At 47.2% G+C, this 12,561-nt stretch overlaps 1 protein-coding gene across 3 annotated transcripts in view; it reads left to right on the top strand.

Annotated features, from left to right (window-relative positions):
- GAL3ST4 (galactose-3-O-sulfotransferase 4) overlaps positions 1-12,561 on the top strand; it is a 136,544-nt gene that overhangs the window by 111,660 nt on the left and 12,323 nt on the right. For all 3 annotated transcript variants that reach the window (XM_069646411.1, XM_069646410.1, XM_069646412.1), the window contains exons 2-3: positions 9,754-9,868; positions 10,403-10,718. In XM_069646411.1, coding sequence (XP_069502512.1) covers positions 9,762-9,868; positions 10,403-10,718 — 423 coding nt within the window. In that variant the 5' untranslated portion in view covers positions 9,754-9,761. The remainder of the gene's footprint in view (positions 1-9,753; positions 9,869-10,402; positions 10,719-12,561) is intronic.

Raw genomic sequence — 12,561 nt, 5'->3', positions numbered from 1 at the left:
TCCAGCAATGATTTGGGACCGCAGGGCCCCCTCATTGGAATAGGTATTGAAATCACAACGCTTGAAGCGGATGCAGCGGCACATCGCAAGCGTCCATTGATTGTTTAGGCGTGTGGAATATGACGTTTATAGTCCACATTGGTGTGGGGCGTGAAATATTCGGTAAGGGCAGACCTTAAGCCCGTATACGAGTCAGTTGATCTAGCAGAGTACTCGTCCACTATGTCATGCACATTTGGACCTATGGCCAGCGTCCGTAGGCTGTGCTTCTTTTCATCATCCAAGGGACCTATGGCCCTGATATACACATTAAAATCCCTCGCCCACTGTCTCCAGCTGGGCCCCAGGTTGCTGGTCTCTGAGAGGTCAAAGTGAGTGGCCAGTTGCATGATAAGGTTGTCTTTGAGTCTCGAGCGCAGAGCCCCTGGTGGATTGACGGGCACCGTCAGATTATCCGAGTCAGACATGGTGTATTTGTGCAAAAGCCAGCCGAGGGTTACTTTGTGGCTGGGGTGGCATGTATGTCTCAATGGCAGTCTGTGGTATTGAGTGGCTGTGAATGTTCACGTGCCTTTCCTGCACATGCACCTTTAATACCCTTGTGGAGTTCTTGATAGCTTCTTTGTGGCAGTGGTAGCTGGCATACCGAAATAGCAGTCAGTGGTATGGCTTTACTTTGAATATACACATGCCCGTCCTGCACATGTACTTTTAATAACCTCCCTTCTTTGAGAAATATTGTTGTGGGCCCATTTTGTCTTTATTCGGTCAGTGTTTCCACACCTTGGGGTGGCAAGGGCACCTACACTGTTACGAGTGCTTTCCTTTCAAAGTCTGATTATTGAAATTCTATCCTTGTTGAACGAGGGAAACATGCAAGCAATTACCATTCGGCAAAATTGTCTACAGTGTGCAACAGTGATACAATTTAAGTAACACAGTTTGCTCCACTCTCATTAAACCCATAAGACGAGTATAACCCTGCACAGGTGAACAAAGTGAAACAAAACTGCAAAACATAAGTGTTTTGCACAACAGAAATGGAGCTCTGGAAAGCTCCCAGTTTAAGTGGAGAGTGTATCCAATTGTACTCGTCTAGTCCTCACAGGCCTTGTATTTAGCCTACTCAAATGTTGCCAATTGTGTATTACTTTTACTGCAAGAGACAGATCAATGTTTCCTAAACCCTACCTAAATTCCTCTTATTATGCAGTGGAGGAAGTGGGATTATGGACTTGGAGTACATTGGTCACAAAGGTGGGTAACTTTTACTCCTACTAAAATGATCAGAGAGTAAAGGGAACGGCTCTATGTATGATCACTTCATTTCTGACAGAGGGGTGGCAATGGTACACACGGCTCTTTTCAGGTCACTCCCTGCTATCTCGCACACAGAGTACCTCAATAAACCAGACTCTCGCCTCTCCTTTTCAACATCTACACGACTGCGCTCCTGAAGCTTGTTCAAAACGAGTGCCTCACATGCCTCAAATACGCACTGCACACACTGGCTCTCACGACCTGCCACATACTAGAGGACTCCTGGATGTTGACAAACCGACTGAAATATAATCCAACCAACACAGAATGTGTGATCTCTGGCACCACACCACCTGGACCAATGCAAATCCTGTGCCCAGAAGGAATGGGACCTTGCTTCTGAATTCAGGGGTGTTGCTAGGTCTGAAAAACACCCGGGGCTACGCTAATGTCGGAAATGTCAGGACTGGCGGCTAGCTAGCCTTTTGGTTGTAGCTCCTGAGATTCTATCCGGGGCTACAACAAAAACACCAGGGGCTATAGCCCCTTTAGCCCCTAACCCCCAAACTCCCTAGCAACGCCTCTGCATCTGATAACGACAACGGTCAGAAAGCTTGGATTCGTGGTGGACGCAACCTTGCACTTGAATCACAGGTTTAAGCCATTGCAAGGAACTGCTTCTTTCAAGTCTGAAAAATCTCATGCAACATGCTATACCTGTACTTAACGCACAGAACCAAAGCAGAGACAGCACTAGTAACCGCAAGACTGGATTACACTCGCCGCTTTTACTTGTGGTTTCTGGATTACCTACTCAACAGGCTTCAAAGGGTCTGGGATGCAGCATCTGGACTTCTGTGCTGTAACGCGTGCAAACCTATCATCACATCCTTCATAACACTGTCTCCCCTTCAAATGGAGGATTCGCTTCAAACCCCCAGGTGCGTTGCCCACTGCGTCTCCCATGGCAGGTGCCTAGAACCGATCACAAGTAAATGAATTCACCACCAGCCATCAAGAGCCACCTTGCCCTAGTAATCGTGCCAACTGTCAACCAGAAACGCCATGGGGGATCTTCCTCTCAGCCAAAATCTGGATTTCTCTGCCCAAACTGCCAAGCCCAAAGAAACTACCTGACCTTCCTGAAGCATCTGGAAACCTTGCTATGCAATTAACACACAAGAGCTGCACTAAACCTTCAACCAACCGACACGCGGTTGCGCTAGCGTTCACCCAAGGATAGCTTTTCTGTATAACTTGCCAGCAAAGGACTGTGGGAGACCAGACTCATTCAGGTGCCCCTCCAAGGGACCTTTCAAACGGAATCCGACCAACATGGTCATGAACATGCAACAGGCCAGTGCACAAACCCTCAGCTGAGTAGTAACGGAGGCTCTGCTGATGGTCGCTCTCCGTTACTTCCTGTCTAACCAGGTCCAGCAAAAAGGTCTCCCTGACCTGGAAAATTCCACACTGCCAAAGCCAGGATTCGAACCCAGGTGGTTTGATACAGGGAGGAGACACTTACCCACAGACCACGTAAACTTCTGATCACGGTGCCTGTGAAATAGCTCATTAGGATTGTACCCTGCAGGAAATAATGAAATACAACCTTTTCAGTTTAAAAGGGGTGCACCTTTTATTGTTTGCCAGCAACATTACACAAAACGTCCCCCTCTTTTTTTTTTTTTCTCCAGGTGGTCATGATTAATCTTGGGAGACAACTGCTTATTAGACCTGTGCACTATCTTCAAGCCAAAAAGACCAATTTAATGAAACTTGCATGTTTTACTTTACATTTTGTTCACTTCCTGTGATGGCATTTGCCACCGGATTTGTTAGTCCACCCAATGAAGCCTACATCCAGGGTTCTACTACAGGCCACCAGAATCACACGGACACCAAGCATGCAGGGCCTGCAGGCATCAACACAGGATCACGAGATTCACACCTGCCTGTTCCCGCTTACCCACAGCAAACCACACACCCTCTTTTTCTTTTGCAGGACCAGGAGGCCCGGCAAAATGGCATTATTGGGTACAAATCCTGCTAAAAGTTTAATGGAGCTGGGCTCTGCTTTGAGATGAAATGCAAAACACTGAGCTTTGAATAGCCACAGACCTCCAGTGTGCAGAAATGTGTCCAAATGGGCAGTGTGCCGAAATAAAAGAGCAGTGTGTGAAAATGCTCCAACTACAGTGTACAGAAGACGAGCGTTGGCAACACTATATAAATGAACCGCCTGGTGCCCACACGTTCACACCTGATTTCCCGTTGCCCTTGCAAAAACCGGCAGGCAAATGGCCGCTTAGTACCACTGACGGCATCAGGTACAAACCACAGAGTCTTTGGAAGCCGTAGACACCCTCCCTCTCTCCCAGAGACGCTGCGGTGGGGTCAGCACTTCACCAGGCCGCATGCACGCCTTTGGCCGGATGGGATCACGGGTGGCTTGTTTCTTTTCTAGTAGGATTTTCTGTTGGGATTTGGCAAAATGGTCGCCATGCGAGCTCCAGGACCGACATTGGCGGCACCGGCCGGGCCAGAAGCAGAACATTTTAAGGTGTGGAAGGAAACCACTTTTACTGAAAATATCTCGAGGCACTGCCAATTGTCAGTGAGAGTTACTCCCCGGGCTGCATGTTTGTTAGGCGAGCTTCACAAGTTGCTGGTGGTGCCCGGGACAATTTAGGGTGGCCAACCGTCCCGTCTGTAATGTGTTACCCCTCCTGGGGAGCATGGTATCTCCCAGACTCGTGCTCCTTTCTCATGGCAGTCACCACGTGACTAGCTTTAATAAAAAAGAATGAGCGACCGCCCGCTCAGAGTAACTGAATATGGTGTGCTGTGTAATTATTGCGCAGCGGCCTGCCCTGCAGGGCCCTCCACCATGACAGTGCCCCAAGCCGGGCATCGCTGTCCCTCATGGCCGTCTGCCATGCCTGATGAGTCCCTGCTGTGCAACTCGATCACTGGAAGCCCGTGCCCCTGCTGGGCAACGCCCAGGCCATGGAGGAACCTGTGTGCCCACAGGCTGACCAGGTGCCCCTGGTCCAAAGATGTCTGCTGGGTGCCACCAGCCTTGATGTCATGTTGGGTGATCCCGACGCAAGCTGTAATTATGCTGCCTGAACGGAGCCCATGTGTCTGCTGGGTGCCCCCAGGATGTCGGCTGGGTGGCCCCAGCCTTGGTCTGCCTGGCCTGCGCTACCACCGGCCAGGACATAACACCGCCTTTTACAGGACTGTCCCATTTTCATGGGCTTTGTCCAGGACAAGTAAATGTCCTGCATTGCTCTTCTGAAGCAGCAATTAGCGTTGCAGGGAAGCTCAATGGCTGCCCTTGGGGTGGTTTGCGTCAACAAAGCATTGCAACAAGAGGGCTGAGGAGTTCATGGGTGGCGGGGGGGAGTGGAGTGCCTGTTGGAGGACGTTGTCCCTTATGCGTGTGAATGGTGGGTGTTAAATGGGAGGAGCTCGACGCTGCATGCTGTGTGGAATAATGCCTGAAACGGGTTCTTTCTCAAGGCATTTTATTTCACTGCAAACAGTTTTAAAACCTAAATGAGATTTGTTTAGGCTTGCGTATCTTTGGAGGCTGCTACTGTAAACGTGCATTCAGGTTGGGGAAAAATAAAGCTGTCCTCGTTTGTTTTTTGCTCGACATGTTTCTAAGACTGTGTGTATATATTCACGTTCAGTTTCTTATGAGAGTTTTACTTTTCAAAGCATTGATATAAAACCAGTTCTTTGATAACTTCACATTCACAAAGGTGTAATTTTGACTTGAACGGCCTCCCATAAACAAATACTTATAGGATCTATTGCTGCGAGGATGTGAGGTCAAGTGTGCGCAGGGCAGACGGGGCCCTATCCCAGTGTGTGAACATGGGCAGATCATGTAAACCCGCATGGCCTGATCCGCCAAAACTGGGAGTCCCTGGGCGTGATTTGGTGTGCAATTTCTGATATCACAACATCCTCCCTCGTGGTTTGCTAAGCTTGGCAGGTGTTACATATTAACAGTAGTGAGCATTCACGTATTGAACACCACAAGGATATTTCTCTCTTGGATTCACATTTTTTTTTTTAAGCACTTAGCATCGAGGCGCTGTTACAGGATTTTTTTTAATTGCATAATTGTTTTTTTTTGTGGTCCTAGTTGCGTATTTATAATGCGCTTAAGCGCGACCGGGGATCGAACCATGTCATCTTGCTTCCAAGGCGAACACGTTGCTGCTGAGCTATCCTCCCGGGACAATACGAAGCACCTATTCATGCCTCTGACAATGATGCTGTAGACTAGAATATCCAAGACTGGCACGCCTTGTAATGTTATTCTCCATAAAGCCACTTCTGATGATCTGGATACAGTTGCAAATGAGTGGGCCTGTATGTATTTTTGTTGCATATATGCTCGCAACTCCTAAGAAAGGACCCAAAGATAAATCTATCCAGTCAAACCCTTTATGCATAAGTCTTTTTTTTTTATCATTTTGTGCGTGCTGTGCTCGTGTTAAATGGCCTTTGCAAGCCATAAACGTGATGGGGTCGAGGGAAAGCGGTGCACCAATGATGCTGTCAAATTTCTGATGCACTATCGCAGCCAAAGTGTCCGTGGAAACAATTTTGCAAAGTTAGCCATCCTAGGGAACATAGTTTTGATGGCATGTTGGTCTTCCGATTTATATCTATTGCTCACTACCTGCTGGTGTTGCTGTCACTCTACAGGTATTTCTTCACCTGTTAATATTGCTGACTTTTTCCCATGCTTATTGTCTTAATGTTTACAGCATTAAGACATTGCTGGTACCGATTGCCAAAGATGCCCGCGGTCTGCACGTTGCTGACTGTAATTATAATGTTGCTGACTGGCGCCAGATTTTGTCTTGGAATCTTTGCTGACTCAATAGTTGCAGGCGGTTATTTATACCGCGCAGAAACCCCAGAGGATACTCGAGCGCTCTGAAGACTGGATGCTGGGCAAAAGCTGCACGGCAAGGGTGAAAAGACGCGCTCTCAGACCAGAGCCAGCAAGGTAGAGCGTTCCAGAGTGTGAGGCCCAGTGCAGAAAAGCAATGGTGGCCTTCTTTGGGTGGAACTTCGCGCTCCAGTCTTGTTGTTTGTTTTATTCTGTTTTTCATTGGGCCGCTGTTTCATGTGGAGAGGAATGGTCTTCTATTTGGACCTGCTAGTGACGGGGAGGCAGCATAGACGTTCGGAGGATAGACCGGGCACGCATCCACTGCCACTCTGGCTCTTAATTTCATATCATGGCCAGCAGCTTCTAAGATAATGGCTACTTCTGGATATTTCTTTAATCCACCTCTGGTGAGATTTCTTCTCTGTCTATGATGATGCCTTTTTTTTTAATGATTCCATCTTTACACCCAGTAGCAACTCCACTACTAATTCTTCGGATTTACCTATGCTTCAATGATAGGTTGGTTATCCAGCCTTTCAGCGACGGATGTAATTTAATTTTTATGGTAATCGTTCTATGATCTTTTGTGGTGTTGGCGTGCTGGCGGAGTATCTGATGTCATGCACCAATGAGCAGGGAACCTGTTTTGTCTGCTTTCAGGTGAAGTGTTTTTAATTCTAGGTGGATGTTGGTGGATTATTACATGATTTCACTGTGTTGACAAATGCCAGCCTGTTGACTTTTGCTTGCTTTCGAGCTCATAGAGAGTTCTAGACGCATAACCGCAGAATTTGAAAAATACAGGCCGTCTCAGTAAATCTTGTACCTGGCACTGTGTAAACCGGGACGGTGGACTGAGCAGGAGTGGCGCTGTGTACTTATGCACAATGCTGTTCATGTCCAGCTTTGTCCTTCCGTACGTTCTAAGAGACATGTAAAATCAGGTACACGGAGTATGTAAATCGTTCTGTCTGTATATTTTTCCTTCACATTTTGACTGGTGTCTATGGATTTGCTCCCAGATGTTGTCAGTTAGTGACTTGTACATGTTGCTGGATGGAGCGTGGCGAACCCTGTGCTCTTGAGCGGCAAGACCGATCCGTGGCTTTTGACACAGATGACCATGGGCCCATTTTAAGGATGCTGGAGAGACGGACTGGGATAGGTCGAAGTGTCCTGGATGGGTTTTCCTCCTTTCTATCGGGCTGCTCTTAAACTCTCCAGGTGGAAACATCTAGGTCCGCTTCCCATCCAGTGACCTGTGTGGTTCCCCAGGGGTCGATGCTGTCTCCATTACAATTCAAGCTATAGATGGAGCCACTGTGTGACCTGGTGGCAGAGGATACTATTTGCCCGTATGCCAAGAACACACAATTCTACCTCCAAAGAGTTGTCGGCTGCTGATCCACATCACCTGTAGAGGTATCTTCCTTGTATTGAGGCCTGGATGTCCCCAGATTTTCCCAAACTAAATCCATCAAAAACAGAGTTTTTGTTCTTTCCTACATGGAAGAGGGGAGGGGTACTTAGGGAATAGCTCAGTGCCATGCAACAAGGCTCTTTCCAGCTTATTCCATCAGAAGGTGCCAGCTAAGGCAATTGCTTTCTTTCTAGGCCCTGCACTTAATTTGAATGGAGACATGGAGATCATGTCAAAGACGGCTTCTGGCAGCTACACCTACTGAATAAAATGGGGCCCTTTGTACCTATAAAAGATATTCGTACAGTTGTCCGGACACTATTGACTGGGAAATGCACGCTTATTGAGTGTTCAAACACCAAGGTGGCTTCCTTGGGAAGTGTGCTTCTTATGACTGCCAATCTTATCACATGAAATCAGATGTTTGTCCCTCTAACTCCTCATTGGCTGCCCTTAGAGCCTTGTAGAGTTTCTGGGATTGTCTGTATTCCCCCTGCCCCCCGGCTATCCTGCCAGATCCACAAAATAGTGCATTGGGATCAACCTTGTTTTTAAGAAGAACAATTCAAAATAGTGTGTAGAGACAGTAAAAGCGAGCATTTCAGACTATGCATCAACATTATGGAATTCACTTCTGCGTTCTCTGCACCTGGCTCCAGCATTACTCATTTTCAGGAGGGAATGAAGACTGGTCGTTTTAGGATGTTGCTTTCCAGCTAGCCCCCTTGGTATAGGCAGGTATTAAGGGAAAGAGTGAGTGTTTATTTTGTACTGGATGCCTTCAGGGGTTTATCAGCTAACATACTTAATCGCCTTGCCAAGTTAAATAGGCGCATTATAAATCTGTAAAATAAGTAATTGGCCATAGATTTATATGTGAACCCAACTGGTAATCCCAGAGCAGGCGATAAGTGGACCTTCCTACCTACTGGGTCTTAGACTTGATACAATATATAAACAAAAGGAAGCTTCTGGTAGTAATCACTCTCATCACCCTTGACTGAGAAGCAGTCCTACAGTAATGGACCCTCGCAGGGGTGGTGTTGTGAAGAATGTAACATTACTTTTATTATACAAGTCACATAAAAGATATCATGATAATGATGTGTTATTTATATAGCGCCTTAATCCAAAGCGCTTGTTTCCCCATATGTTGATTCGTTATAAAAAAGTTTCACCTGTACACATACATCATTACAATTACAAATATTCACATATACTGTTTGAAATTCACGTTTGTAAACAGCGCCAAGACCATTCTGCCCATACAATGTTCTGAATAGAGCGAATGCACCTGTCGGCACTCCAGCCTTGATGTAGCTGCACATGTTGCCAGCTGTTCATATATTTCAGGCACATGTTGTCAGCGATGTATAGGTTGACTATGGCTGTTGCTGGATGCCCATAGCTTGTTCTGTACATGTGTTCGCTTCTGGATGTACCTGCACACGTTGCCGACTGTTTCTATCTGTTAATTGCTCTCTCCAGATGTGCTTGTTAATTTTGCCGACTGGCCTTTTCCATATTGCCCCTTGATTTTGCATGTACACATTGGTGACTGTCGGTTTTGCCTTTACATGTTGCTGGTTGTTTAAAGATTCAGCCTGAACATGTTAATGTCTGTCAATCTAGACTGCATATAAATAGTTGGATCTATTTATATTGCCTTTCTGAAAAGGTTGCGGTCTTCAGAGGGGTGTAACATTGTAATACTGTTTGTAAATCCTTTTTTTTTGTCTAAAAGATGCGACCAGCTGTACGCTTGTAAATGTTGCTGAGTGTCGGAAGGATGCTGTCATTCTGTCTGTAATAGCTGTAGATGTTGCTGTCAGTAAAGGTTGCTGATTGTAGATGTTGCTGTCAGTAAAGGTTGCCCACTATCTAAAGGTGGCTATTTTTTTGTAACAGTTGTTTTCTGCCTGGTAAGGTTGCTTACTCTGTAAATGTTGTCTGTAATTGTTACTGACTGCCTATGTTGCTGACTGCCTAAAGGTTGCTGAACACTAGTAAATGTTGCTGTAGGCTTGTGAATGTTACTGGCTGTCTGTAAATGAGTGCCAGGAGTGGGCTTAGTCACGTGACCGCCACTTTCTTGCGCGACCCTTTTTATTGAGGACATCCTCCCACATCTCCACCCTCTTCTTTCCAGACAGGACCATGAGGCTGTGGGCATGCTGCCGGCTTCACGTGCTGGGGGTGGCGTTGGCGGTGTGTCTCGCCATCGGATTCACCATACAGATCCTGGGAATCCCTTTCCAGAAGAGGTGAGTCTTGCATTCTTCTCAGCACTTCTTTCTGTCCGAGCACAGAGAGTGTTTAATATCAGATCAGTCCTATTGGCATTAGGGGCCTCCGCCCCTGCTCTGCAGGAGTAGTTGAGGTGAGTGTCAGGGTGGTTTCCCAATGTAGACCCGTCACACCCTATTTCCTGGGATGGCATAAGTGCTGATGAGGTGTCTTGCTTCTCCAAGTCCCATATTCTATCTCTTCTGGTAGCGCAGTCGTAGGGATGTACTCCCTGAACAGTTTCCATGCCTTGCCTTGTCGGATGATGCAGAGGGCAGTTGGGGGAGCCCTGGCACTGGCCGCCATTTGTAATGGAGTATTCCCATAGTGGTGGGTTGCATGCTCTGAAATAGAGATGGGGTGGGGGGCCCCGTCTCCTCTAGTTTTGCAGGGAATAGTTAGATGCATCCTAGGAGACCCTAGGCCCTGTTTCTTAGGGGGTTGCAGCAATTAGTGACCCTAACCCTCGGAGATTATCCTTGTGCAGAGTTCTGACTGATGTTCCTTTTCAGGTTGCCTCCTAGGACTGAGCAGGTGGGACGCCTCTTCCCCTGGAGCGCCCTGGATCGGGTGGCTCAGCCGGCGGCGAGGACATGCCAGCCCAAGCTGCACCTGGTCTTCCTCAAGACACACAAGACCGGCAGCAGTACCATCCTGAACATTTTACACCGCCTGGGCGAACGGCGCAACCTGACATTTGCCCTACCCACCAAATACCAGTTCAGCTACCCCAACCTCTTCCATTCCCGCCGAGTGAAGGGCTACAGGGAGGCTGCCAGGCAGAAATACGACATCCTGTGCCACCACATGCGCTTCTATCTGCCCGAGGTAGGTGACTCTTCTTCCCCTCTAGCCTGCGCATAGCCCTTCCGTGCCGGCCGCCATGCCTCAGAGGTGGGAAGCGCGCCAGGTTATTCCAGCGATAATACAGCTATTGTTTGTCAGCGGAATACAAGTTGGGTCTCTGGAAGGTGAACTCCAGCCATAGCAATAACAGACATAGTGTGTACTTTCCAAACAAAAAGAGCTCTATAAAAAAAAAAAAAACAGAAATCCAAAACGGAGGTAGTGGAAATGCAGTCTGACACAGAAGCTAAGTACGATACTGGGAACAACTTCACAGGTGTTGCAGAAGTAAAGCGTTCTCATTAGTACCTTTGCTTTTGCACAAGCACCACCTATACACCAAAGCTAATCCATTGTAGTACAGGTAGGAGGGAGATGGGACACGAAGAGGCATATACTGCTTGTGGGTAATGTTTAGTTATGTAGGCCCTAAACAGCAAAAAAGTGTGATGTTACGGCTTGGTATAGCAAGCTCAAAGGGATCCCAGGAGGATGTGTGTTGGCCCGGGAGGGGCAGCTTGTGCGTCGAAACTGCCAAGGAGATTAGCATGGCCATGAGCAGTTAATGGATGGGTAGTTACAAAAGTAACAAACCTATGTATAAGTACCAGACAGAAGGTATCTACCTGGACATAGCGGCTCTGAATCTAATTGTGACACGCCTTACTATAGCAGTACACGCTTTTGACGTTACTTCATTGCACTCATCTTATAAGTCACTATCACTCTCCCTCTGGTTACAACACTCCACAGCCCTTGGACCCTCTGAATATTAGACCCTTCAATTCTTGAACCAATTAATGACGTTCTTGTGTATCTTGAACGTTTGGAATTCTCATACTACTCCTTACCACCTATCCCAGGTGCCACCCGGCACATTCAATTTACCCTTTCTCTCACTCGCCCGCCGGGTTCAGAATACTGTGAATTTTCCCACCTTATAAATGTTGGAACCTTCCATTGAGCCTTGCTTGCACCCTTCAGTGATCAGTGCATGCCTTATTGCATGCTTGCTTATCTCTGATTGGTCCACTTTGCCAAGTCTCTGTATGTTCTGTTATGTTAAGTTGACTTGTACCATGCACCGTTACCATTCGTATGGTCTTCAGGCACGCTTGTGGTTCTGTATGAGAAGGTATTGGATAGGTTAGTGGGAGGAGAGAGAGAGAGAGGGAGTAGGATAGAAATTGTGCTTTTCTGTTTGTGCACGTAGAACCAAGAGGAACTGGTGTCTAGTGCATGTCAGGTTTCTTGGTGGGTTTGGGTTGTGTGCAATGGGGTGATTGTGTCTGTATCGGCAGCGTCCAGTGAGTGGGTGTTTGTTTGCGGCAGTTGATTTTGTGGTGAATGAGTGGGTTGTGTGTTTCAGTGGAAACTAGGCTGCTCCGGAGGATTGTGTGGGTTAATTGCGAGGTATGCTGGAGAGGAGTTGGAAGTGGGAGGTTAGTAGTTGGTGGTTTTCATTTCGGTCCCTTTTGTGCTGTTGAGAGGGTCCTCTTTGTGGTAGTTATTGGTGGTTAAATAGCCAAGTTCTCAGTCAATTTTCTGAAAGTGAGATGGTTGTGTATTGTCCCGATTTCCTATGGCATTGTGATCCATAGATTGGGCAGTTGGGCATGAGAATGCTGTTCTGCGAATTTCCTTTTTTTCAACTTGTTTCATTTAGATTTGGAGGTCATTGCTGTATGATGGGTGTCTTCCTGGCTGGTAGCCGATGATTTTGGCCTGGAGGAATTCGGCTCCTTGTCAGTGTAGTGATTTGTGGGCAATGCAGAGGGCTTTGAACTTACTTTGCTTTTTTTTACCGGGAGCCAGTGTAGGCTTC

The sequence above is a fragment of the Ambystoma mexicanum genome, chromosome 1p (assembly GCF_040938575.1).
Source record: "Ambystoma mexicanum isolate Mex_15411 chromosome 1p, UKY_AmexF1_1, whole genome shotgun sequence".
Lineage (NCBI taxonomy): Eukaryota > Metazoa > Chordata > Amphibia > Caudata > Ambystomatidae > Ambystoma > Ambystoma mexicanum.
The sequence above is the reverse complement of the archived record's forward strand: the minus strand, read 5'-3'. Positions and strand labels throughout refer to the sequence as shown.